At 51.0% G+C, this 25,965-nt stretch overlaps 1 protein-coding gene across 3 annotated transcripts; it reads left to right on the plus strand.

Moving 5' to 3' along the window:
- Positions 1-318: 318 nt before the first annotated feature.
- Positions 319-25,003, plus strand: prkcq (protein kinase C, theta). Of its 3 annotated transcripts, none has more exons than XM_042335385.1 (20): positions 319-382; positions 8,786-8,914; positions 9,184-9,427; positions 11,426-11,625; positions 12,402-12,462; positions 14,148-14,310; positions 15,233-15,264; positions 15,413-15,498; positions 16,055-16,184; positions 16,609-16,718; positions 17,058-17,178; positions 18,068-18,216; positions 18,740-18,913; positions 19,700-19,791; positions 20,770-20,832; positions 21,909-22,047; positions 22,704-22,892; positions 23,290-23,418; positions 23,787-23,944; positions 24,602-25,003. In XM_042335385.1, exons 3-19 carry the CDS (start codon positions 9,313-9,315, stop codon positions 23,940-23,942), a joined length of 2,109 nt encoding a protein of 702 aa, XP_042191319.1. In that variant the 5' UTR covers positions 319-382; positions 8,786-8,914; positions 9,184-9,312; the 3' UTR covers positions 23,943-23,944; positions 24,602-25,003. The 3 variants fall into 3 exon arrangements, with proteins under 3 accessions (XP_042191319.1, XP_042191320.1, XP_042191318.1); XM_042335386.1 differs by having other exon boundaries at positions 8,786-8,910; XM_042335384.1 differs by lacking the exon at positions 8,786-8,914.
- Positions 25,004-25,965: the final 962 nt, after the last annotated feature.

Genomic DNA, 25,965 nt, shown 5'->3' on the forward strand with positions numbered 1-25,965 from the left:
GGGACGCCGGGACCAATGGGAGAGCTCGGGCCGCCCGGGGAGGGCGGGGCCCGAGCCGGGCGGACCAATAGGCGCTGGGGCAGGGGGTAGGGGGCGGGGCCGGGGGCGGGGCCTGGGGCTGGTCCCCCCTTTGCTGCTCAGACTGACTCACACAGTCCTCGGACCTGAGTTAAAGGGACTCGAGTTGGGTTTCTTTGGGGGTTCCCTTTGCTCTCCATCAACTCATCCGCTGCTGCACATCTCTCTCTCTCTCTCTCTTTGTTTTCTTCTTCTTCTTTCTCTTTCTCTCTCCGAGGAAGGGAGAGGGTGAGAGGGGGAGAGAGGGGGGGAGAGAGGGGGAGAGACGACCAGCCCCAGAGATCTGCTCCCAGCACCACAGCCAGTGAGTGAATCTTTCTGTTGGGTTTCCTTTCTGTGTTATAAGGGTCTGGAGATGGGTTTTGAATCACTTGTAATAATGTGTGTGTGTGTGTGTAAATATATATATGTGTGTATGTGTAAATATATATGTGTGTGTGTGTGTAAATATATGTGTGTGTGTGTAAATATGTATATGTGTGTAAATATATATATGTGTGTAAATATATGTGTGTGTGTGTGTAAATATATATGTGTGTGTGTAAATATATATGTGTGTGTGTAAATATATATATGTGTGTGTAAATATATATATGTGTGTGTAAATATATATGTGTGTGTGTAAATATATATGTGTGTGTGTGTAAATATATGTGTGTGTGTAAATATATATATGTGTGTAAATATATATATGTGTGTGTGTAAATATATATATGTGTGTGTGTAAATATATATATGTGTGTGTAAATATATATATGTGTGTGTGTGTAAATATATATATGTGTGTGTGTAAATATATATATATGTGTGTGTGTAAATATATATATGTATATGTGTGTGTAAATATATATATGTGTGTGTACATATACACACACACACATACATATATAAATATAATATCTATGTTATATATATATATATTTGAGCCTGAGAGAGGAGAGGAGAGCAGAGAAATTAATGTAACGTATGATTCCGTTGGAGCTGCTGAAATATTAAATATTCATATGCCCCTCTTTTCCAGAGTGCTGCGTTTCTCGGGGTTTCTTTCGGAGGGGGTGGGGGTGGCGTTGTAAATAAATAATCTTCGGAGAGTTTGGGAATTGTTCTTTTTTCCTCTCTATAAGCTTTATAACTTTCCCCTCCCTCTCCCCTCCCCCACCCCCCAAAAAAATACCCCACCCAAGATCTCTCCACTACGTTCCGGTTTGTTAACTCACATTGTTATTCTATAATAGGAGCCTTTTTCTTAACATGAATTATTATATGTAGATATACAGTCAATCCACTTTACAGTATCTTCTGCGAAGTGCTTTAAAGACGTCTCAACGATACGATAAGGTGTTATATCAAATGCAAGGAATATTATTAATATCCCCCCCCCCCCCTAATTTTAGGGGCATGGGGGTTGAACTCTCTGTGGAGAGGGGAGATTCCAAGGATGACTTTTATCCTTGTTGTTTTATTAGTTTATGATCACAATAAATCGCCTTCTACCACTCAATTGTGGTTTTTGTTTCTCTCCCGTCCCACCCCCCATCCTAAACGCAAGAAAACTGCTTCCCCCACCCCCCTCCACCCCACCCTTCAAAAGGTTTCTAATCCAAGCCTCCTATGCTCGCTGACTCGGTGATTAATTCCCCGCCCCCGCACCGCCCAAATTAATAATAATAATATGTAATAATCCCTTCCCCCACCCCCACAAAAAAAAACTGGTCACTTACTCCACGACTGCCCGTGGGACGCCGCTGTGAGCAATTAGTTTCCGCGTTTCGCCCACAAAAGACACAGTCAATTCACTTTACAGTACGACCTGTGAAGTGCTTTGAGACGTCTCGATGCTGTGATAAGGAGTTTGGGTTATTATTAGCACGACCGTGGTTGGAAAACTATTGCGCTGGCAGAGTCCCGAGATCCTTTCTAAGGGAATTATTTGTGTATGAAAGAGGGATATTAAAGGGTGTGGGCGAGTAGCGGCGGTGGTGGGGGGGGGGGTTGTGGGGGCGGGGGAGTGGGGTGGGGGAAGGGGGAACGAGCAGGAGAGTGGTTTTCATGTGGAGAGTAATACCAGCACGTACTTGATGGGCTGTAAACCATTCACACGTATTTTTTTGGGTTCAAAAAATGGTCTCCTTATTCTGTCGCGATCCTCGGTTGGAATCCCGTTTCGCCCTTTCTCTCGTATAGCGCTCCGAGGCGCCGTCCGGGGTGATGGACGCTATATAAGTGCGCGTTGTTGTTGTTTGCTGTTGCTGTTGTTGTTGAGGGGAGGGAGTGTCACACCGAGGTGTGGAAACGAAGTAATAATAATCCTTGCGTTTTTGATACGGCGCCTTATCGCGTCGTTAAGACGCCTCAAAGCGCTTCACGGGACGCGCCGTAAAGCGAACCGGCTGTGTATTTTGTGGGCGAAACGCGGCAGCCAATTGCGCCCAGCGCATAACACTGCTCGTTCAACACAGCGCCTTTTCACCCTGGGGGGACGCCTCGAAGGCGCGAGACACAGGACGTACTGCAGTGACCGTGCACGTCGCAGGCGGGGCAGGTGGGTTGCGGCGGGTTTGAAGCGCGGTGGCGAGAGGGTCAGGAGCGAGAGAGCTGAGTGAAGAGGTTCCGTGTGAAGCGGTTAATTCCCCATCGACGGTGAAACAGCGGAACCCTCCGGGGAGGGTGAGAATGGGGAATCCCATTAGCAGACCGCATCGCCACACACTTGACAAAGATCCACCTGCCTTTTACTGTCAGTTTGGGCTCAGATGGAGGATCGCTCTCCCCTCTGGGTTCAAGCCACTACACTACGCTTCTCAGTGTGGGAAGGAGGAGGAGGAGGAGGGGGGGGAAAGGGGTCGAGCAGGACCTCCTTGGCGATTGAGCTGGTTTCGAGGTGACGTGTTTGCCAAAGGAATGCGGGAATTGAACCCCCCTCTCCCCCCCCCCCCCCCCACCCCCCCACTCACTCTCTGTGACGGTCTCTGGTCCCAGTTCCTGAGCCAGGAGGGTCCGCAGTATTCCAGGGCACTCACTGCTGATGGCAGCGCAGCCCGGCCTGGCTCATCGGCAGGACTCAGAGAGGCAGAGGGAACCTTTCCTGTTTGGTTCGACGTTAACACCGCAAGCCAAAGCCCTGAGTGGGGACGAGCAGCGGGAAAGCTCGCTATATAATGCTCCAACTGGTTAAGCTCCAGCAGTTACCAGAGCCCTCGCCTCGCAAGCGAGTGGACCCGGGTTGGGCAAAACCTTAGGCAAGTTTCCTTACTCCACACACCTCTGTTTTCCCAGCAGTAACCCAGTTGTTGTTCGACCGGCCGATCGCTTTCCCGGGGCGGGGCGGGGGGGGTAATAATCCCTCAAAAAAAAATGGTCACTCAATCCACGACCGTCTGTGGGACGCTGCTGTGCGCAATTGGCTGCCGCCTTCGGTGTTCAGACGTCTCGACGGCGCGATGAGGCGCAGTTTCTCTGATTTGATCTTTCCGTTTCAATCTTTCCTTTCCTTAAATTCCGAAACAAATTCTACGCCCGGGGGGGAAAAAAAAAGCGAGGATGGAAAAAAAAAGGCCGACTGCAGCTCGGAAAATTTCGCCCACAAAACACGCAGCGCTTTGCAGTATGTTCTGTGAAGCGCTTTGAGACGTCTCCAAAGAAACAAGGGATCTCTGCTGTTGTTGGTAGTAATAATAATAATATTCCTCACATTGCACACTTAAATCATGTCTTCGAGAGGTCTCAAAAAGCGCTTCACAGAATATATTTTCAAGTGAATTGACCGCATAGCTCGTGGGCAAAACGTGGGCAAAAATATCTGATCTTCGGTTAACGTGATCCTAACTGCGATCTGGTTCAGGTGGGTGTTTAAAATCTAATTCCAAGAGAAGCAAGAAGTTCACCTTCGTTGTTGATAACCCTAATTCACCAAAACAAAACGATAGATCAGTCATTTGCCGCGACTGCTCTGTGCCCTCAACACCTCCTTATCTCTCTGATCTCTTCCTATGCTGCTCTGCTCACCTGCTGCAAACATCCTTCCGGCGTGAAAAGGGTTATGTAAATGTCAATTGATGTTGTATTGCTTTAAAGTCTGCCTTGGTGCCTACCCCTGTCTCTCCAGCTCGGGTGACTGAGCCCGACTTTGGGAACCGTTCAGAGAGATTGTTCTATGTGAAGGTACTGTCGCTTTTGTCAATTACAAGTCATTTCGCCGCACCGTTAGGCGATGCCATTGCACCAGTGGTAATCTTTTTGGCTTCAGCCCTTCCTGTCTTTGTGCCCCTCTCCCTCAGTTATTAAGCGCATGTTGTAAATTGTATTGTAAATACGTTCCGTGTCCCAAAGCTCTGAATGCCTGACGATGTCAGTTAATATTGTTATTTGCTTTGCTGACCATTAACCCAGTTAACGGAGTCTCTCAACAATTTTCACAATACTTCCATTTGAGATAGGGCCGTATCATGGCGTCAGGTCATCTCAAAGCGCTTCACAGGATTTCACTGTAAAATGTAGTGACTGGATCCAATTTGTGCAGCACAGCAGTGTCCCACAAACAGCGATGAGGTGAATGATCATTTTGATCTGGGCAATTGTTGGACGAGACACTGGGAGAGAGCGAGAGACACCCTTCTCTTTTCGAGGGTTATGATTATTATTATTATTAATAATAAATCTCGCGGGTCACGTGTCATTCATTTCTGTTTGTGGGGATGTCGCTGTGCACAAATTGGCTGTTATGTTCACTGATAAAATGCAAACCATCACTACGCTTTACAGTATATCCTGTGAAACCCTTTGAGACATCTCAACGACGTGATAAGGTGCTATATCAAATGCGTGGATTATTATTATTTATTTTTATCATTTAAGCCAGAGTCGCATTAATAAGCTAATCAATGGGACGGGGTGCAAGTTCCTTTATTACAACAAGAACCACAACTAGAATAACTTGCATTTATATTGCATCTCTTGCGCAGAATAGAGACCCGGAGCGTTCGACGGACCATCCCTTTCACAGGGCAAGAGACAGCACCAATCGGCCTGCGCGGTGCACAATTTGAACCAAAATACGTGCATGGATACCGAGAGGGAGTAAGAAAGCACCTGCACATGTTTCAACAGAAAACAAAACCGTTTCAAATACGCTACAGGATGTGAGCTAACCACCAAGTCGCTGCGCGTGTACAGGAAGTCAGGGGGTATTTAGTTTACATGCAAGGCTCTTGTTCCATGAGATTGAGTAGGGCCTTCTTTAGCCAAAGTCTCGTTCAACACACCTAGTCCCAACTCCCTCTTCCCCCGCCAATCGTGACACACGTGTTGCCTCACGTAGTCCACTTGTCCCCAACTCAATCGACTCATTCCCTAACTTGATATACTTTTTTTTCCCCCCCCAACTTAATACACGTTTCCCGAACTTCAGTCAGTCTCGTTCTCACCCTCTCGCGTCGTTGAGACGCCTCCGAAGCGCTTCACGGGAATGACTGTCATTGTAATCACTGTAAGCGGAGTGACTGTGTAGTTTGTGGGCGGAAGGTGCCAGGGGGTGAAGTGCTTTGCGGACGAGTGAGAGGACCAGCGGAGCCTGGCGAAGACTGGTGCGGTGGGGGTACGGAGTGTAGGGTGTGGGGGTGGGTGGGCGGAGGGTGGGGTGGGGTGGGGGGAGGGCAGTAATATTTTATAGAATGTCCCAATTATCCTCAGGGATAATCCTCGTAACAGCAGCCTTGTTCCGTAACACGTTTGATGTTGATAACGCTGCCCACTTATCGGTCCCACGCAGTTTCTGCCCACAGTAGTGCATCGCATTTCGTTAGAAACTGATGGATTTGATTAACCCGCTGGTGGGCGAGTCTTTACAGTGTGTGGAAACCGTGTGACGTTGAGGAGATTTAGTTTTGGACCCCATCTGGTCGTTGCCACGGCAATCGTCGGATCGGTTCTTCGTCTGTGGGCACCCACTCAAGACCTGAGGCTGGGAGGTGATAGGCGCGAGAGGGAGAGATCGTTCATGTTGTCGAGCCTTCGCTGTCCCTGCGTTAACGAGAACCCGATTAACAAACAACAGCAACAACAGCTTGGACTTATATAGCGTCCTCCACGCAGGGCGGCGTCTCAGAGCGCTTAACAGTGGCGGAGCCTGATTCCGAGCCTGCGGGGGGGGGGGGGGGGCGGGGGGAGAAACCATAAGTACGGTCGAAGACTTGAACGAGAGGAGGGGGGGGGGGGCAAGGCGGGGAGGGATTGAGGGAGAGCGTTCCTGAGTTTTGGGCCGTTAGCGGCTGAAAGAGCGGCCTCCGATGGTGGGGCGGAGGGCGCGGGGGACGAGCTGGAGGCCGGTGCCAGTCGAGCGGAGGTGCCGGGTGAGGAGTGAGGAGGTCGGGGAGGTAGGGAGGGAGGTACCAGGGAGTGAAGGGATTTGAACGCGAGTGTGAGGATCGTGAAGTTGATCGGCGAGGAGTGTGACTGGGGAATCAAAGAGGGAAGTGAGAATGCGTGGGGACGAGGGTTTCAATGGCTTTTGGAGTGAGATAGGTTCGGAGACGTGCAGTGTGCCGGAGGTGGAGGAGAGCGGTCCTGGTCACAGCCTGAACGTATTATAATAATAGAATAATAATCCTTGCAACTGATGCACGTCCCCGAGACCTCTCAAAGCGCTTCACAGAATATACTGTATATTTTGTGGGCGAAACGCGGCAGCCAATTGCGCACAGCAGCGTCCCCACAAACAGTAGTGGGTTGAAGTGACCAATATATTATGATTATTTTTTTTTTGAAGGGATTATTAGCCCCGGAAAAGTGATCCGCCAATCGAGTAACAAGCGGGTTTAGGGCAGGACGTAGGGCAGGAAGAACGGCTGAGGTCTGATCTGGACTCTGATGTTCGGTGAGGTTGTGAGAGAGAGAGAGAGAGGTTGAGGAGGTCAGAGCCAAAGGTGACGAAATGTTGGCTTGAGCCAAGAAGATTGGCTTCCGTCTTGTCCAAGTTAATCTGCTGAAAGTTGGTGCTCATCCAAGCCTTGATGTCTGACAAGCTCCTTTCTCTTTTCGAGTTGCGCCATTGGGATCTCTAACATCCACCTGAACAGGCGGATGTTTGTGTGTGTGTGTGTGTGTGCGTGTGTGCGTGTGCACGTGTGTGTGAGACTCTATCTTAGCGAGAGATCTATCTGTATACATGACATGTAAATATGTTTTTGCGCACGTGTGGGTGTGGACCCCACTCTCTCTCACTGTTTATGTCTGTCTGTCTGTGTGTGTGTGTGTGTGTGTGTGTGCATATCTCCCCCTTTCTCTCTCACTGTTTACGTGTGTCCCCCACCCCCTCTCGCTCTGTGTGTGTGTGTGTGTGTGTGTGTGCGCGCGTGTGCGCGTCTATGTACATGTCTTTGTATGTGTGTGAGCCCGGAAATAAACAAACAACCTACAGGAGTCAATATGAAGACCAGTTGTGTCAGCAATCACAGTCGTCAGCCCTGTGGAATCAGCCCACACTGAGCCTGAGCTGAATAAATTGAGTTTTTTGGGGGTAAATTACGCTTGCGTTTCAGTATAAATGACATCCTTCGTGTGTCGCCCCCTCCCTCTTATCTTCCAAGTACCAGGTCTCACTCCCACTCGCCTGATTATACTGAGAGAAACTGTTATACAACCATTGCTTAAAGAGAGAGGGAGGGAGAGAGAGAGAGAGAAATCTAGAAGTTATTACTATCTTCACTGACTGTGTTCAACGCAGGGCTCTTGATGGGATGTGGAGTGGGGGGGGGAGGTCTAATAATAATAATGAATAATAATTAATAATAATAATCGTTGTAATTGATGCGACGCCTGATCACGTCATCGAGACGACTCAAAGCGCCTCACAGAATACTCTGTAAAGCGCAGGGACTGTGTAATTTGCGGGCGACGCGCAGCCCATCAAGAGCCCTGCGGTGAACACAGTCAGTGAAGACAGGAATAACTAGATTTGTTGCTTATACAACAAGCACAACAGTCTCAACGCCACCTTGGGGCTTGCCTTCGGATGAGAAGTTAACCTGAGGTCCCGTCCGCTGTTCAGGTGGACGTTAAAGGTCCTGTGGGCACTATTCTCTCTCCCAAATAAAAAAAAATGTGGTCATTATTTGCGGGGACGCTGCTGTGCGCAATTGGCCGCCGAGTTTCGCCCACAAAATACACAGTCACTGCACTGTACAGTATATTCTGTGAAGCGCTTTGAGACGTCTGGACGACGTGATGAGGCGCTGTATCAATTGCAACGATTATTATTATTATGAGACCTCCCCCCCCCCCAACCCCCTCACTCACTCCACACCCAGGAAGTCTTCCTAATACACAGTCACTACGCTTTACGGACATCTCAAAGCGTTGCTGGGATGGTGGGTGGTCGAAGCAATATCGCAGCCTGACTTTAATTCCGCCTTTGAGCCACTGTGCAGATATGGGGACGTGCGGATGACCTGAAGATCTATCACTGGAACCAGTGATTTTTCTCGTGGGCCGGACTTCATTTGGTAATTAACAAATCCCGTTAGGAAATCCCACAGAAGTGACCCCATCCTCTACCCACCCCCCCACCCCGCAGCCATACCCTCCTCCGCCCCACTCTCCCCAGGCCCTTACAGTAGATTACAGAGGGGAAGCGGTGACTGAAATAGACCTGACGGCCGGTTTGAAACCTGACTCCGCTCTTTATGTTGGTGACATTTCACTTCTTCTTCAGCAAATGTGCCAATTCAGCGCACGGACTTGCAGGGAGCTGAGTGACTGCCCCCTCCCCGTGCGAAGAACTGGCTGCCTCCCAGATCGGCTCACACTCATTCTGCTTTCCTCCCTCGTTGCACGTGAGTGAGTGCGTGTCTCTCTCTCTCGCTTTCTCTCTCTCTCTCTCTCTCTCTCTGTGTGAGTGTGTGTCTCTGACTGCGTGTGCCTCTTAACAGTCTGTGTGTATGTCTGCGCTTCTGTGAGTATCTCTAACGGTCTGTTGTGCGCGCGTGTGTGTGTCCCTCTGGTCTGACATTCTGTGCGTGTGTTTGTGTGCGTCTGACATTCTGTCTGTCTCCCTCTCTCTCTCTCTCTACAGATCCTCAATGTCTCTTTTTATCTTTTTCCCCCCCACAGCGTTCAGAGTCCCCGCCTTCGCTTTGAGCTCAGCAACGTTTGAACGGCCGTGGGTTGAGTCCGGTCCCTGACAACCACCGTCTCACTCATCGTGCGTCGTCCGAAAGCCTCAACCCTCGAGGCGCCAACATGTCTCCCTTCCTGCGTATCGGGCTCTGTAACTTCGACGGAGGTCCTTGCCCACCTGGACAGGAGATAGAGAACCCGTACTGTGCGGTCATCGTCAAAGAGGCCGTGGACACTGGTAAGAACATAAGAATGCGTTGGGTGAAATGAGACCAAAGGTCCAACCATTTCGTCTTCCCCCCGGAGCCTGGCGGTCGCTTGCAACGTGTCGTGTCACAAACTATATCCCGTATCCCCCGGATATTATTTCCTAACAGAAATCGATCTCACTTGTTCCTGAAAGAATCGACGCTTTCTGCTCCCACCGTCTGTCTGTCTCTCTCTCTCTCTCTCTCTATCGAGTTATCCCGTAGGTAACTACGGGAAACATAGCCTCTTAAGAATCCCTCCACGCCTTGACAGCCCCCCACCCCACCTCTCCGACCTGCGCACTCCCCACTCCACCACCCGCTGCCTCCGCTCGGCCAGCTCCGGCCTCCCGCTCGTCCCTTGTGCCCTCTGTTCCGCCATCGGCGGCCGCGCTTTCAGCCCCCACGCCCTGGAATTCTCTCCCTCGATCCTGCCCGCCTTGCCTCCTCCTTCCCCATTTTCAGATCAACTTCCTCTTGGGCCGTACTCAAGGTCACCCCTCCTCAGCTCGGGGTCAGGCTCCGTCACCGTGAAGCCCTCCGAGATGCTAACCAGCGTGAAGATGGCAACTCTGGACACTGTACTCAGTGTAGAGTCAAACTGGACTCAAAGTGAGCTCAACCCCCCCCATCTTTATAGGGCTAAAACACCACAGTCTACCGACTTAGATGCGAGAGTCCTATTAACTGGGCTCGGTCATCACCAGGAATCCGCTAACTAATGTTCCATCCGCTCTCTTCCTTCCTCCTTTACTGTACATAAATATCCTTACATTTCCCATCAGCAAAATGTGACTTCTGTTATTGCTACAAGTTCTGCTATTTGTTTCTCTCTCTTCCGCCCCCCCCCCCCCAACCCCCCAACCCCCCCACCCCCCACCCATCGTCGAGAGCTAATTGTTGATCTCTGTGTCTCGTTTTCACTCAGTGTTTCCGTATATAAAAAGAGCTTTCGAGTGTCAGCCTGGGCTCAGTCGGTAGCTCTCTCATCGGCGACGACTTGCGTTTACACAGCGCCCCCTCGCGCACGGTGTTGCGCCTCAGAGCGCTCGACAGTGGCGGAGCACGAGGCAGAGCTGGTGGTGGGGTGGGGTGTTGGGGGGGGGGTGACCGTAGGCACGGTCGAATAGGAAGGGGTTCAGGCACGACCTGACGACGGGGAAGGAAGGGGCCAAGGTGGAGAGGCAGAGGAAGAGTGTTCCAGAAGAGTGTTTCGTGGCTGAAAGTGTGGCCACCGATGGCGGAATGGGACTTTAAAAGAGAGAGAGAGCTCTCGTCTCTGAGTCAGAAGGTTGTGAGTTCAAGCCCCACCACCACCTCGGGACTTTGAACGCTCACAATCTAGAGTTAGGGGTTGGTGTATTGCCCTTTGGATGAGACGTTAAACCGAGGTCCCATCTGCCTGTTCAGGTGGACGTTGAAGATCCCACGGGGCTATTCGAAAAGAGAAGGCAGTTTCTCTCTCTCTCTCTCTCTCTCTCTCTCTCCCGGTGTCCTGGCCAACAATTCCCCAAATAAAATTAGTCATTCACTGCATGGGTGTGTGCGAATTGGCTGGGTCATTTGTCTACCAGATACGTGTTCACTACAAGTGGAGTCCTGTAGCTCAGTGGGTTAGAGCACTCGCCTCGCAAGCCAGAGGACCTGGGTTCAATTCCCGGGGCAAGGGGCGAAACATTGGACAAGTTTCCTTACTCCGCAGCGCACGCGCCTCTGTTTACTCGGCAGTAAGTAGGAACCCAGTTGTTAGTCAATTGATGGATCGCTTTTCGGGGGTAATAATCCTTCCAAGAAAAAAAGTGCTCACTCAACCCACGATTGTGTTTGTGGGGATGTTTCGCCCACAAGATACCCAATCAATTGACTTCACAGTATGTTCTGTGAAGCGCTTTGAGACGTCTCACCGACGTGATAAGGCCCTGTATCAAAAGCCAGGATGCTGGTTATTATTATAATGATTATTATTATTATTATTATTGCTTCCACAGAAAAGGGGCAGATTTTCATGCAGAAGAAGCCCACCATGTACCCATCCTGGAGCGCCACCTTCGACGCTCACATCAACAAGGGCCGAGTGATGCACATCGTGATCAAGGACAAGACCGTGGAGTTGATATCGGAAATCACGGTGGAGCTCAACCCCCTGGCGGAGAAGTGCAAGCGGAACAACGGGAAGGCAGACGTCTGGGTAAGGTTTGGGGGTGGGGAGGGTATTATTATTATTATTAATATTATCAATATTGTTGTTAATATTATTGTTATTCTTATTAATGTTATTTTATTATTTTATTTTATATTATTATTATTATTATTATTATTATTATTATTATTATTATTATTATTATTATTATTATTATTATTATTATCCGTGCCATGGCCGGTTCTACCTTCTCCCACCCCCGCGGCATTGCTCGCCTCCACCGCTAACTCTACAGCTCGTGCCTTCTCCCGCGCTAAACATGTACCCGGTCGATCCACTCCAGATCGTTAAGCTGTCCGGACTGTCAAGTTATTTTCCTGTGTCTGTCCTTTAATGTCCGCAGAAGAAGAAAAAAAAAATCCTGATTTCAGAAATTCTCCCAATTCTGGACGCTCTGAAAAATGATACGTTTCGAGTAAATCTGCCCTGAAACTGTTGGTAAATCTCCAGAAGTTGTGCACTATTTGTGTCTCGTTTCCTGACATACTCACGTTGCTTCTCTCTCTCTCTCTCTCTCTTTCCCTTGTTCCCCCTCTCTCCCTCCCTCCTTCCCCCTCTCCTTCATCCTCATTCTCCCTCTCTCACTCATTCTCTTCTCTATCTCTGGTTCCCTCTCTCCAACATTCCCTATCTCTCGCTCCCCACATTCCCTCCTTTCTCTCTCTCTCTCTCTCTCTCTCTCTCTCTCCCCCCTTCTACCCACATTTCCTCTCTTCCTCCTCCTCCCTCTCTCCCTCTTTCACATTCCATCTCTCCCACAACAGCTGGATTTAAAGCCCCAGGGTCGCATGTTGATGAACGTCAAGTACTTTGTTGAGCAGAGCGGTAAGTCTCCGATAATGCCGGGAAGCTTCTCCGGGCGCGTGGGGTGGGGGTACAAAATTCCTCACGATCGTAGCCTTGAGACCCTTGCCTTAAATGCTGGGATCGTGCAGAATTCCATCTCAATCAGGATTTTAAAGAAAAAAACTGGTCGCTCAATCCGCGGCTGTTTGTGGGGGGGATGGGGTGGGGGGGGGGGAGAGGTCGCCGCTGTGCGCAATTGGCTGCCGCGTTTCGCCCACGAAATACGCAGTCACTGCGCTTCACAGTAATAATAATAATAATAATAATAATCCTTGCATTTGATATAGCGCTTTTCACGTCGGGAGAGGACGTCCCAAAGCGCTTCACAGAACACACTGTAAAGTGAATTGACTGTATATTTGTGGGCGAACGCGGCAGCCGATTGCGCACAGCAATGTCCCACAAACAGTCGTAGATTGAAAATGACCAATTTATTATTGTTTTTGTTTTGGAGGGTTATTATTAGGCTCTGTGTGGAGTAAGGAAACTTGCCCAAGGTTTCGCCCTCTGCCTGGAATTGAACTCAGGTCTCTCACTTGCAAAGCGAGTGCTCTAACCACTGAGCTACAGGACTCCTCGTACATCCTTTGAAGCGCTTTGAGCCGTCTGAACGACTTGATAAGGCGCTGTATGAAATGCCAGGATTATTATTATTATACACACGCACACACACACGCGCGCGCGAGCGCACGACTGAGGGAAATGGAAATGGCCCGTGTAGATTTATGATCTGAAACTACACGGAAGACTGATAATAATCTGGGCACTCGCCTGGATTGCTAACACCCCAGTCATTGCCGACAGCTGCCCCGTTGTGTGTTAAAAGTATCACGCTGACATTAAGATTCATTTGAAGGGGTGTTGTCGGTGCCAAAGGGAGGGGTGTGGGGGGGGGGGAATTTCCCTGAAATGACTAATACATGACTAATACAGCCACAACTCTGACCAACCGAGGCTCCGCTCTCCTGCCCTCCCCTCCCCTCCCCCTCCCCTCCCCACCCAGCCCCCCCCCCGCGCCCCCACTCCCCCCACAACCTCCGCCCCCACTGAGATCCTCAGCCTCAGAGAACGCTGCACAATACACCTCCACCCACCATCGCCGATCGAGCTTTCAGATAATAATGATAATAATAATAATAATCCTCACGTTTGACCCCAGCGCCTCATCACGTCTTCGAGACGTCTCAAAGCACTTCACGGGATACGCTCTGAAGCGTAGTGACTGTGCATTGCGTGGGCGAAACGCGACAGCCAGTTGGGCAGAGCAGCGTCCTGCAAACGGTCGTGGATTTTTTTGGGTGGAGTCAGGAGCTGGTGGCGGGGGGTGGGGGGCGGGATTGTTGGCCAGGACCAGCACATCTGGCCAGGCAAGTGGGACGTCAGGTTAATGTCTCCTCCAAAGGATGGCACCTCCGACAATGCGTTGGAGCGTCACCTTAGATTGTGTGGCTCCCAAGTCCTGATGTGGAAGGGGCTCGAACCCGCAACCCTCCGACTCAGAGGCGAGAGCGCTATCGACTGAGCCAAGCTGCGTTGGCCGTGTGTTTAACACCCTGTGTTTGTGTGCTCTGTGCAGTCATTAAAGCTTCCCTCTATCTCTTCCCCTCACCCCCCCACCCCCCTCCCCCCGACCCACCACCACCACCACCGCCACCAACAACCAGAGTGTAAAGGAAACCCAGAGAGCGAGAGTGAGGGCTTCTTCGCTCTGCGTCACAGGAGGGGAGCCATCAAACAGGCCAAGGTTCACAACGTCAAGTGCCACGAGTTCATCGCCACCTTCTTCCCCCAGCCGACCTTCTGTTCTGTCTGCCACGAGTTTGTCTGGTACTTGCACTCGCTTCATACCTACCGTCTCAGCCGGCTGACACCTCCCTGCTTCGTCACCCCACCCCCCCCCTTCCCCCACCCACCCGCCCAGCGCCTTGGGACGTTCTCCCGAACTGAAAGGCGCTATACAAATGCCATTTTGTATTGTATCTCCCCCCCCCACCATCAGCATGTCAGCTACCAGCCATTCTTCCTTCCCCCACCCACCTCGCTCTCTGGAACTCCATCCCGGAGTCCCTCTGACTTGCTCCCTCCCTCCCGCCCCAAGTTCCTGCTTTTGAATCCCACATCGAGACGTAACTCTTCGACCGGGTTTTCTGCCCTTTTTTCCCCTCCGTCCCCCACTGTCTCCCCTCCCCCTTCCCCACTCGCTTTACGACCCTCAGTTTAACGCCTCACCCGAAGGATGACACCACCCAACAATTCAGCACTCCCCCTCTCCCTCCTCTCCACTCCCCCTCCCTTTCCCCCCCCCCCCACTCACTCCCCAGCACTGTACTGGAATGTGACCCCCCCCCTCCCACCACCCCCCAAGATCAGAAAGTGAGGAGCTTTGCGAGTGCCTTCCGTTCACACGCAACCACTGATTTTGCAAGACCGCAACCAGAGAGATTCAGATGAAGGTTCGTCCCATCTGATCGATCATCCTTCCAGAAAACCCACCGTACCCTGTCCTCCCGTCACAGCGTCAAGGTGTTTCTCAAACCAGCGCGTCTCCGGTGTCCCGTCTATACAGTCTCTCTTCCCTAATAACCCTGCCTCAATAGTTAATTCCCTCCTGTGTAAAGAAATACTTCCTGGTGTCCGTCAGTTCCATGATTAATAATAACAGTCATCATAATACTTGCATTTGGTACGGCACCTTATCCCGGCTTCGAGACGTCTCAAAGAACTCAGTCTTGTTCCTCTTTTCTTTCAGGGGGCTGAATAAACAAGGCTACCAGTGTCGTCGTAAGTTAGCTATTTTCCGCTTCTAAAGGTTCAGATCCAATTTAAGCTTTGACCTTGACTTTAAGCTCCGAGGAACAGCCTTCATCGCTCAACACTCTCCTTCTCTCTCTCTCTCTCTTTCTCTCTCTCTCTTCTCTTTGCCCCACAGAGTGTAACGCTGCCATCCATAAGAAATGCATCGACAAAGTGATAGCAAAGTGCGCAGGGTCAGCCGTGAACAGCAGAGAAACAATGGTTAGTATCCCTCGCAGACGATCAAAGGCAATTCTCACACCCAGAGGCTGAGGTTGACGGCCTTTGGCTCAGACACTAAACCAATATCCTGTCGGGTGTTAAAGGCCCCATTGACAACAGCAGCAACTAATGATATTTACGCAGCGCCTTTCACTGGACATCAAGGATTTGCACCCGAGCTGGGAGGGGTCGGGATCAGGAGGTCTGGAGGGCAGGGAGGGTAAGGGTAGTATGGTGACCTAAGGCACGGTCAAAGAGAAGGGTCTTGAGACGGGCCTTGAAGGAATCAAAGGAGGAAGCGAGGCGAAGAGACTGCGGGAAGGAATTCCAAAGGGTGGTGGGCAGAGAGGCTGAAGGTCTTACCACCGATGGTGGGGTGGGCCGGGCAGGGGATGTGGAGCCCGCTGAGCAGAGTGAGCGGACAGGTCGATATGGACTTAGCAGGTCACAGAGGTAGGGAAGAGCAAGTGGAGGGTTTCAAACTCTTCTCTGGTCTCAAACGAGGTTCTCTTTCGAGTTCCGTTGACCATCTCTGCCCTCTCCTTTGCCTCCCCAGTTTCACAAGGAGCGATTCAAAATCGACATGCCCCATCGCTTCAAAGTCTACAACTACAAGAGCCCAACCTTCTGCGAGCACTGTGGCACTCTGCTGTGGGGCCTGGCCAGGCAGGGCTTAAAGTGTGAAGGTAAAAGTCTATTTGCGAAGCTTCCGTTCCTCTCCCAAAGGCTTCCTGTCGCTCTATTTGCGATTTGTGTCGACTCTATTCCAATTTTACTAAGCCTTAGTCAAGTTTCCTCACTCCACGCGCCCTTTTGTTTACCCAGCGGTGAGTGGGAACCCGGTTGATAGTCGATTGGTGGATCGCTTTACGGGGAGTAATACGCCTTTCAAAGAAGAAAAAATTGGTCACTCAATCCACGACTATTTGTGGGGACGCTGCTGTGCGCAATTGGCTGCCGCGCTTTGCCCACAAACTACATAGTCAATTCGCTTTACAGTATATCCCGTGAAGCGCTTTGAGACGTCTCGACGACGTGATGAGACGCCGTATCAAATGCAAGGATTATTATTATAATTACTATCATTATAATTCTCTCTCTCTCTGCCAGAATGTGCCATGAACATTCATCACAAGTGTCAGAAAAAAGTGGCCAACCTGTGTGGGGTCAATCAGAAAATGATGGCTGAAGCCTTGGCTCAGATAGAGAGCGAGCAACAGGTGAGGATATTGACAAGTTTATAGCAATGGGGCAAACTGTGTGGTTTTAGCTGTTTAGACTCCAGCAGTTACCCCAACGCACACCCTCTGGGGTCCCCAAGCCTTGGCTCTCGCCAACCTGCGCTTAAACTGGGTGAGTGGGGAGGTGGCGGGTGAGGTGGGGGGGGAGGCGGGGGGTTTTCCGGGAGTGGGGGAGCGCGAAGAGTGCGCTCTCTGTTCCACGCGGATCAATAAAACAAGGATTTATCTCGACCTCTGAATTGGGATTTCCCATGTACGAATCTCGCTCTCCCCCTCTCCCCTTCTCTCCACCCTCCCCCCCCTCCCTCCCTCTCCTAGGCTCGGAACCAGAGGGATAATGAGCAGGTGGGCCGTGAAGGACCGGTGGAAATCGGCCCCTGCATGCTTAAAGAGATCTCGACAACGGACCCAGACCAGGGCCCACTCACAGCAAAGAAAGGTACGACGACAACAAAAAACACATGACACTCAACGCGGCACCTTTCACGTCAGGAGGACGTCCCAAGGCGCTGGACAGTCAGGGATCCGCACCAGAGCTGGTGGTTGGGATCAGGAGAGGGTGGAGTGCGGGAAGGATGGGGGTAGGAGGGTGATCGAACGAACGGTCAAAGAGGAGGGTCTTGAGACGGGTCTTGAAGGAGACGAGGGAGAAGTGTTCCAGAGGGTGGGAGCAGAGTGGCTGAAGGCCAATGGTGGGTTGGGCTAAACGGATACGTGAAGCAGGCCGGAGCCCGCTGAGCGGAGGGAGCGGACAGGTTGGTCGAGGGTTAGGAGGTTGCAGAGGTAGGGGGGAGCGAGGCCATGGAGGGCTTTGAAGGTGAGGACCAGGATCTTGAACTGTATCCTCTCAGTTATGGAGAGCCAGTGGAGTCGGGCAAGTTTTAGGGGAATGTTTTGTGTTTGACTGAACAAAATTTGCATACTTTCATGGAAAAGCTATACACAATCTGCAAAATATTATTAATTTCACAACCGGGAGGGAGGGAGGAGTTGGGGATGGGGTGAAAATGCGATGTTTCTTAATAATAATAATAATATAATAAGCCTTGCGTTTGGTTCAGCGCCTGATCACGTCTTCGAGATGCCTCAAAGCGCTTCACAGAATATATTGTAAAGTGGACCGTCCGTGTATTTCGTGGGCGAAACACGGCAGCCAATTGCGCACAGCAGCGTTCCACAAACAGCCGCGGGGTGACTGATTAGTCGAGGGGTGTAGGGAGGATAAGTAGAGCAAGTCAGGACATCCCATCCGCCCCCCCCACACCCCCGCACCACCAAGTCGGTGAGGGTTTTGACTGTTCTGTGCTATTCTGTGCCCTTGTCTCTAGAGGATCTAGGCATTGCTTGGGAAACACCAAGGGAAGAAGGCTCACTCTCCGTGTCAACCACAGAGGAAACTCTGAAAAGCAGTGACCGAAGAATGACCATCGATGATTTCCTGCTGCACAAAATGCTGGGCAAAGGAAGCTTTGGCAAGGTAGGAAAAGCCATGACTGATGATTGTCTGGTCAATGATGAGGTAGGGTGGTCCTAGCTGGACCACACACACAGTGATATCAATGGCAAGCTATGTGGCATTGGCTGGTTAGACTCCAGCAGTTACGCCTAACGGACACTCTGGTTTCCCCTAAGCCTTGGATGGTGGAAGGTTGAGATCAGATGGGCCGAATGACCTTCTTCATCCAAACCGATCTTGTGATGTTGTGAGTGTGGTATCTGTATGAAGCGATGCAGACATCAATCCTTGTTACAGCGCATCCAATCTCTAAACCCAATCACTATCATAGAATCGTAGCATCTTACAGCACGGAAGGAGGCCATTCGGCCCATTGTATCTGCGCCAGCTCTTCGAAAGAGTTACCCACTCCCACTCCCCCACTCTTACCCCATATCCTTGCAAAATGTTTCCTTTTAACTACCTATCCTATCTTACTCCCTGCTCCTTCCTCCCTCCCTCCCTCCCTCCCTCACTCACTCACTCACTCTCTCTCTCTCTACAGGTTTTTCTTGCGGAGCTGAAGGGCAAGGATGAGTTCTTCGCCATCAAAGCCCTGAAGAAGGATGTGGTGTTGATGGATGATGATGTGGAGTGTACGATGGTGGAGAAAAGGGTCCTCTCCCTGGCCTGGGATCATCCATTCCTCACTCACCTCTACTGCACCTTCCAAACTAACGTAGGTTGGAGGGGTGGGGGTGATGGGAAGATTATTAGAGACAAATTAGAGACTCATAGACATTTATGGCGCAGAAGACGGTCCATCGAGTCTGTACCAGCCTTCCTGAGCCTCTATACCATGTGTGAAGACAGCACGAGACGGGATCAGTGCTGACATATAGAATATTTTCCATTCGACGAGGTGTTATTCTACCCGACCTCTGTGAGCTCCTAACCCTCTACCAACCCGCCCGCTCCCTCCGTTCAGCCGCCTCCGGCCTACTCCACGTCCCCCGACCCATCATCGGCGGGAGAGCCTTCAGCCACTCTGCCCCCAACCTCTGGAACTCCATCCCCCAGTCACTCCGCCTCGCCCCCTCCTTCAAGTCCCACCTCAAGACCCTCCTCTTCGACCATGCCATCGGCCACCCCCCTTCCCCTCCCCTCCCTTCTCCCCCCCCCCCCATGACCCCAGCTCGGGTCTGAAATGCTGTACACTGTCTAGCGCCTTGGGACGTCCTCCCGACATGAAAGGCGCTGTACAAATGTAATCTCGTTGCTGTTATATCGAGATCTCCCTGAACGTTTTGTAGGCATTAGGCACTCCTACTACTGTGGAGTCCTGCAGCTCAATGGTTAGAGCTCTCGCCTCGCAAGTGAGAGGACCCGGGTTCGACTATTCGCTATTCAAGTTTATTTAAGCACCTTCCTTCCTTCCTTCCTTCCTTCCTTGCTGCCTTGAGCCATTCTACCCCAATAACTCTCGGCTTTAAGAAAAACTAAACTGCCTTTGTGTCTCCTGCAGGAAAACCTCTTCTTTGTGATGGAATACCTGAACGGAGGAGACCTGATGTTTCACATTCAGAACTGTCAGAAGTTTGACGCGAAAAGATCAATGTAAGTTTGAGTTATTATGATTCGTATTTTATTAATACTATTATCATTATATTATTACAATGAAACTCAACAATGCAGCACTGCCCCGGCACTGAACTGGAGCATCAGCCTAGACCGTGAGCTCAAACTCTCCACGCTACAATTTGCAGTGGCAAGCTGTGTGGTTTTAGCCGGTTAGACTCCAGCATTTACCCCCAACGCACACTCTGGGGTCACCAAGGCTCTTGCAAACCTGCGCCGAATACTCTGGTATTTCCCCTCCCAAATAAAATTGGTCGCTCAACTGCATGGTGGTTTGCGGGACATTGCTGCGCGCAAATTGGTCGCCAGCTTTGTCCCGCAATGCACCCGGTCACTACATTTTACAGCTAGTTCCAGTGAATGAAATGCCAGATGTGTGCAATGGCAGCTCTCGCAGTTGCTAAAGACCGCCCCCTAGTGGTCGTGGTGTGAGCTTCTTCCGATTTCGCCGGCGTGGCACAGTCTCCCAAAACACAACCGATCACTCGCTTGGCGGCTGTTAAGGGGGGGACGTTGCTGTGGGTAAATTCCACCGCCCCCGCACCCCCCCCACAACCACCACCCCCCCGTCCCCCCCCACCCACCGCTCCAATTTTATCGGGAGGGTTGTCGGGTCAGGACACTTCTCTTTCCCGCAGTGCCGTGGGATCGTTTAACGTCCACCTTGAACATGGATCAGATCATCAAATCATCTCGCTTGACCATGCAATTCCCTCCCCCAGCGCAGAGCTGGAGTGTCAGCCGAGACTACGTGAGCTCAAAGTCCCGACTCGGTATTTGAACCCACGCGTCTTCTTGACTCGGAGGAGGGAGCGCTGCCTGATGGAGCCAGGCCGACACCCGAATGCGGCAAAAAGCAAAGGATTTTGAAGATTTTGGTGGTCAATTTCCCGCCGGGGGACGTTGTCCTCGTGCGAAATTCCGATCTGACGGGAATTATCTTATTTTTCAATGCAGGTTTTACGCGGCGGAAATCGTCTGCGGTTTGCAGTTCCTTCATTCCAAAGGCATTGTTTACAGGTACGAGACAGAGAGAGACAGACAGAGAGAGAGAGAAAGAGAGAGAGAGAGGGAGAGAGAGATCAGAGAGTGAGATGCGAGAGGGAGAGGAGGGAGTGATTGAGGGAAGGAAAAGGCACTTAACTTGCCTTCCACCTCTTGCTTTTACGAATCACCTTTCTCCCTTAATCCCTTAAGGGACTGAATCCCTTAAAGGTGTATGTGTGGATGAGGGTGTGAGATTGTACATATTTGCGTACGTGTGCGCGCGAGAGGGTCTGCGTACATTTGCGCCCCTGTGTGTGCATGTGTGTGCGTGTGAGAGCAATCTGCATGAGGGTATGTGTGTGTATCTGGGTGTGAGAGGGTCTGTGTAAATTTGTGTGTGTGTGTGTGTGTGTGTGTGAGCGTCTGAGTGAGTGTGTGAGAGTGTTTGCACATATATTTGTATGTGTGTGTCTGTACATTTGTGTACTCTTGAAAAGAGAAGGGTGAGGGGTGACCTAATAGAGGTATTTAAAATTATGAAAGGTTTTGATGGGGTAGATATAAAGAAGCGGTTTCGCCTTGTGGGGGGAGGACAAAACCGGGGGCCATAAATACACAACAATCAACCAATACGTCGAATAGGGAAACCAGAAGAAATTTCGTTACCCAGCGAGTGGAGAGAGTGGGGAACTCGCTACCACAAGGAGTAGTTGAGGCGAATTGGGGAGAGCGCGGAGGGGGAGTGGGATTGATTTGGAAAAGCTCTTTTCAAAGAGTCGGCCACAGACACGATGGGCCGAATGGCCTCCTTCTGCGCTGTAAAATTCTACGGTTCTATGAAAACCTTAGATGCATTTCAGGGGAAGCTAGACAAGTACATGAGGGAGAAAGGAACAGAAGGCTGTGCTGATAGACTTAGTTTGAGGAAGGGCAGGTGGAGGCTAATGTGGAGCATGAACACCGGCATAGACCAGTTGGGCCGAATGGCCTGTTTCTGTGCTGTATATTCTATGTAATTCCATGTATGTGTGTATGGGGTGTGTGTGTGTATGCTTTGTACGTTGTGTGTGTGTGTGTGTGTGTCTAATCCCTCTCTCTCTTCCTGACAGGGATCTGAAGTTGGACAATGTGCTGCTGGACAGAGACGGACATATAAAGATAGCAGATTTCGGGATGTGCAAAGAGAACATCATCAACGAGGCCAAGACCTGCACCTTCTGCGGGACACCCGATTACATCGCTCCCGAGGTCAGTGCGTCCGGAAAACCCATCCCGACAGCGTTCCCACTCCCTGCCCTCAACCCTGAGCCGGGCCGGGAGGGAGAGAGAGAGAGAGAGACACAGACACACACACGCGAACACACACAATGAGCTGAAGCAATTAAGGGGACCCCCAATAATTCAACTGCACGCACAATGGGCTGATAAACACCCCCAGTGTTCCCGCCTGACAATCCTCCTGTTAAAGTGGGTCACACACTTCACCGCTGTTTGTGGGACACTGTTTCCTGTAACTAACGGCTGCCGCGTTTCGCCCGCACAATGCGCAGTGTCACTACACTTTACAGTGTGTCCTGTGAAGCGCTTTGGGACGACTCTCGACGACGTGATAAGGCGCTGCGTCAAATGCAAGGATTATTATTGTTGTTGTTGTTATGTCAGCGCAGGTTGTTTTGTACCAATTGGGGCAATTTTCATCATTTGACTTTGTGACTTTGTTCCCTTTTTTCCCCACTTGCCCTGTCTCGTTTACTCCCATCCCCTCTCCCCACCTCTTCACCCTCGCCCCATCTCCCCTCCTCTCTCCCCGCCTCTATTTCCTCCTCAAATACCTATCCCTCCCGCTTACCCACCCCCGTCTCTCTCCCACCCACCTCTTCCCCACCCCCCCCCCCCCCACACAGATCCTGCTAGGACAGAAGTACGGCACGTCAGTAGACTGGTGGTCGTTTGGGGTGCTGCTCTACGAGATGCTGATCGGACAATCTCCCTTTCACGGCAACGACGAGGACGAACTCTTTCAGTCCATCCGCACGGACGACCCATTCTACCCTCGCTGGCTCAGCAAGGAGGCCAAAGACATCCTGGTCCGGGTGAGAAACCCGTCTCCCCTTTCCCCCTCCAACGCTTCCCAGAGCTCTCAACCCCCTCCCCACAAAATACGCGGTCATTGCGCCTGACAGTAAATCCCGCGAAGAGCTTTGAGACGTCCTCCCGACGTGAAGGGCGTTTAATCAAATGCAAGGATTGGTGATAATACAGTAAACCTCACAGAAGTCGTATCAGTTGGGACCGTACATTCAATATGACTGACGCAAAGTACGAGTTACGGCAAACTTGGGTAGAATATAACCTCTCGGGCAGATGTACGACTTAGGCAATTATACGACTTACACAGATCAGACTTATGCGAGTTTTACTGTAATGATAATAATAATAATAATAATAATAATAATAATAAATGATAATAAAGGGGAGTGTGTGTTCCAGCTTTTTGTCCGAGAGCCAGAGAAGCGACTGGGAGTGAAGGGAGGCATCCGGGAACATCTGTTTTTCAAGGACATTAAGTGGCAGCTCCTGGAAAACAGGGAGATGGAACCTCCATTCAAGCCTGTGGTGGTGAGTTAAGTCTGCGGCGTGGTGGTCAGAGCGCTCGCCTCGCAAGCCGGAGGGCCCGGGTTCGATTCCCGGGGCAGTTTTCTTTACTCCAAACGCCTCTGTTTACCTACGCAATAAAAAAATACGCAGTGTCAATCCATTTTACAGCGTGTCCTGTTGAGACGTCTCATCGACGTGATAAGGCGCTGCACCAAACATTATTATTATTATTCATTATTGTTGTCAACCATTATTATTATTTATTATTATGATGATGATTGCGCGTCACGGCAAAATCCTGCGAAACGCTTTGAGACGTCCCGAGGGCGTGACGAGGCGCTGTACCAAGTGCCAGGACAGTCCTAAACCCTCCTCCTTCCCGCTTACAGAAGTCAGCGAGCGACTGCAGTAACTTTGACAAGGAATTCCTGAACGAGAAGCCCAGGTTGTCATGTGCAGATAAAACCCTCATCAACAGCATGGACCAGAACATGTTCAATAACTTCTCCTTCACCAACCCCAGAATGGACCGGATGTTTTACTGAAGGTGACAGGGCGGAGGGTGCGGAGGTCAAAGGGCAGAGCGGGCAGGGTGGGGCAGGGGCAAAGAGCGGAGGAGGCAGAGGGCAAAGGGACCCGTAGCTTAGTGGTTAGCGCACTCGCCTCGCAAGCAAGAGGACCCGGGTTCGATTCCCGGGCAGAGCGAAACCTTAGGCAAGTTTCTTTACTCCACACACACACACGCACACACACACACGCACGCGCACACACGCACACACACACACGCGCGCACACACGCACACACACACACACACGCGCGCACGCCTCTGTTTACCCGGCAGTAAGTAGGAACCCGGTTGTTAGTCGATTGGGAGATTGCTTTCCGGGAGTAATAATCACTCAATCCCACGACTGTTTGTGGGGCACCGCTGTGCGAAATTGGCCGCCGTGTTTCGCCCAGAAAACTGCGCAGTCCATTCACTTGACAGTACATTCTGTGAAGCGCTTGGAGGCATCTCAACGACGTGATAAGGCGCTGCATCAAATGCAAGGATTATTATTATTAATATTACGAAGAAGGCAAAGTGAGGAGGGAGGAGGGTGTAGGGAGCGGAGGAAAGGAAAAGATTCGAGGGATTTGTTAAATATATATATATATACTATGAAAGGTAACTGTGTTCGTTTCTGTCCTCACACGTGATAGGACGGCTGTGAATCTCTGTTATACTGTCTTGTCGTAATGTCTGTGGATGGGATTACGAAGCTTTGATGGACGAGAAGGTGCACAAAGGACTAGATATATCTCCAGGCAACACTGATGGAGTGAGACCAACACTGATCACAAGAGAGGGTTCGGATGATAAGGACCCTTCGACCAGCCTGACCTCATCTCTCGAGTACCCTCAGCCTCCATTCCTCCCATCACACCATCAAACTGCCTGTTTTTGTTGTAAACTGTGTCCCGGCTTCCTGGCCTCAAACACCCTTCCTGGGACAGATACAAGTTAACGTTGACACAGGGAGTTGGGAGGAAGTCCCATTGGCGCTCAGCGGTCCCGGCTTGGCTCTCGAACTGGGAGTCGTGAGCCGAGGGCGGGGGAGCATGTGGGGGAGGTGGTAGGGGGTGGGAGTTGGGGTGGGGAAAGACGACCGAAAGGACAGTTAATGGACGCTGAGATATTGCCCTGTTCCAGTCACTGATTATTCTCCGGGTAACGAGTTTGTGAGCTCCTTTGAACCTTTCTTACTGAACCTTTGGCATTTTTTCGGGGAACCGGTAAAGGAACGGCCGGTTATGCAGAGCAGAGTCTCAGAGCGCTTCACAGTGGCAGAACCTGACTCCGAGCCGGGGGTGGGGGGAGGAAGGGAGGGAGGGAGGGAGGGAGGGGGTGAACGTAAGCACGGTCAAAGAGGAAGGTCTTGAGTCGTGATGTAAAAGAGGGGAAGGTGGTCGGTCGGGGGCGGGGGGCCGAGGCGGTGGGATTGAGGGAGAGCTTTAAATTACTCTGTCGCTCGCTTCAGGAGAACAGAAGATGGGATTTGGATGTGACCGTTTTAAAGGAGGCAAACTTTTCCTAACAACACCCCCACGCTCTTCCCCCCCTCTAGAATAAATCTTATCCCCACCGCCCCCCCTCCCTCAGCACCTCTGCCTCACCCACGTTCCCCGGACCCCCCACCACCACCTCTTCTTGAAACCTACCTCTTCGACCGTACCTATGGTCACCCTTCTCCGGGTCTATTAATTCTGCAGAATATACTAATCAACGAGGAAGTATTTTTTAAAAGGCGGGACGGGACGGGACGGGGCAATTAATAGAGAAATAGCCTCTTTAACAAAAAGCTCTCCCCCCCCCCCCCCCAACCACCCCTTTAAAAAATAAAAGAGGCCCTGAAACAAAACAGCCCCGTTAACAAAATACCTTCCTTTAACAGCAAACCCCCGTAAAAATGAACCCCTGATAAAATGAGCGCGTCCCGGGATAAATCCCGACGGACGTCAATTATGCGAGGTTTTCCTGACGTCGTTTCTTAATTTAATAAACTCCGTCGTGACTCCCACCCGCA

Source organism: Callorhinchus milii, unplaced genomic scaffold (assembly GCF_018977255.1).
Source record: "Callorhinchus milii isolate IMCB2004 unplaced genomic scaffold, IMCB_Cmil_1.0 Scaffold5, whole genome shotgun sequence".
NCBI lineage: Eukaryota > Metazoa > Chordata > Chondrichthyes > Chimaeriformes > Callorhinchidae > Callorhinchus > Callorhinchus milii.

Bases quoted from the DNA above. Each gene is read 5' to 3' on its own strand.
- prkcq (XM_042335385.1), top strand. From the start codon at position 9,313: ATGTCTCCCTTCCTGCGTATCGGGCTCTGTAACTTCGACGGAGGTCCT. The intron at 17,179-18,067 runs GTACGACGACAA...CCTTGTCTCTAG, and splicing joins CCCACTCACAGCAAAGAAAG to AGGATCTAGGCATTGCTTGG. The intron at 23,419-23,786 runs GTGAGTTAAGTC...TCCCGCTTACAG, and splicing joins CTCCATTCAAGCCTGTGGTG to AAGTCAGCGAGCGACTGCAG.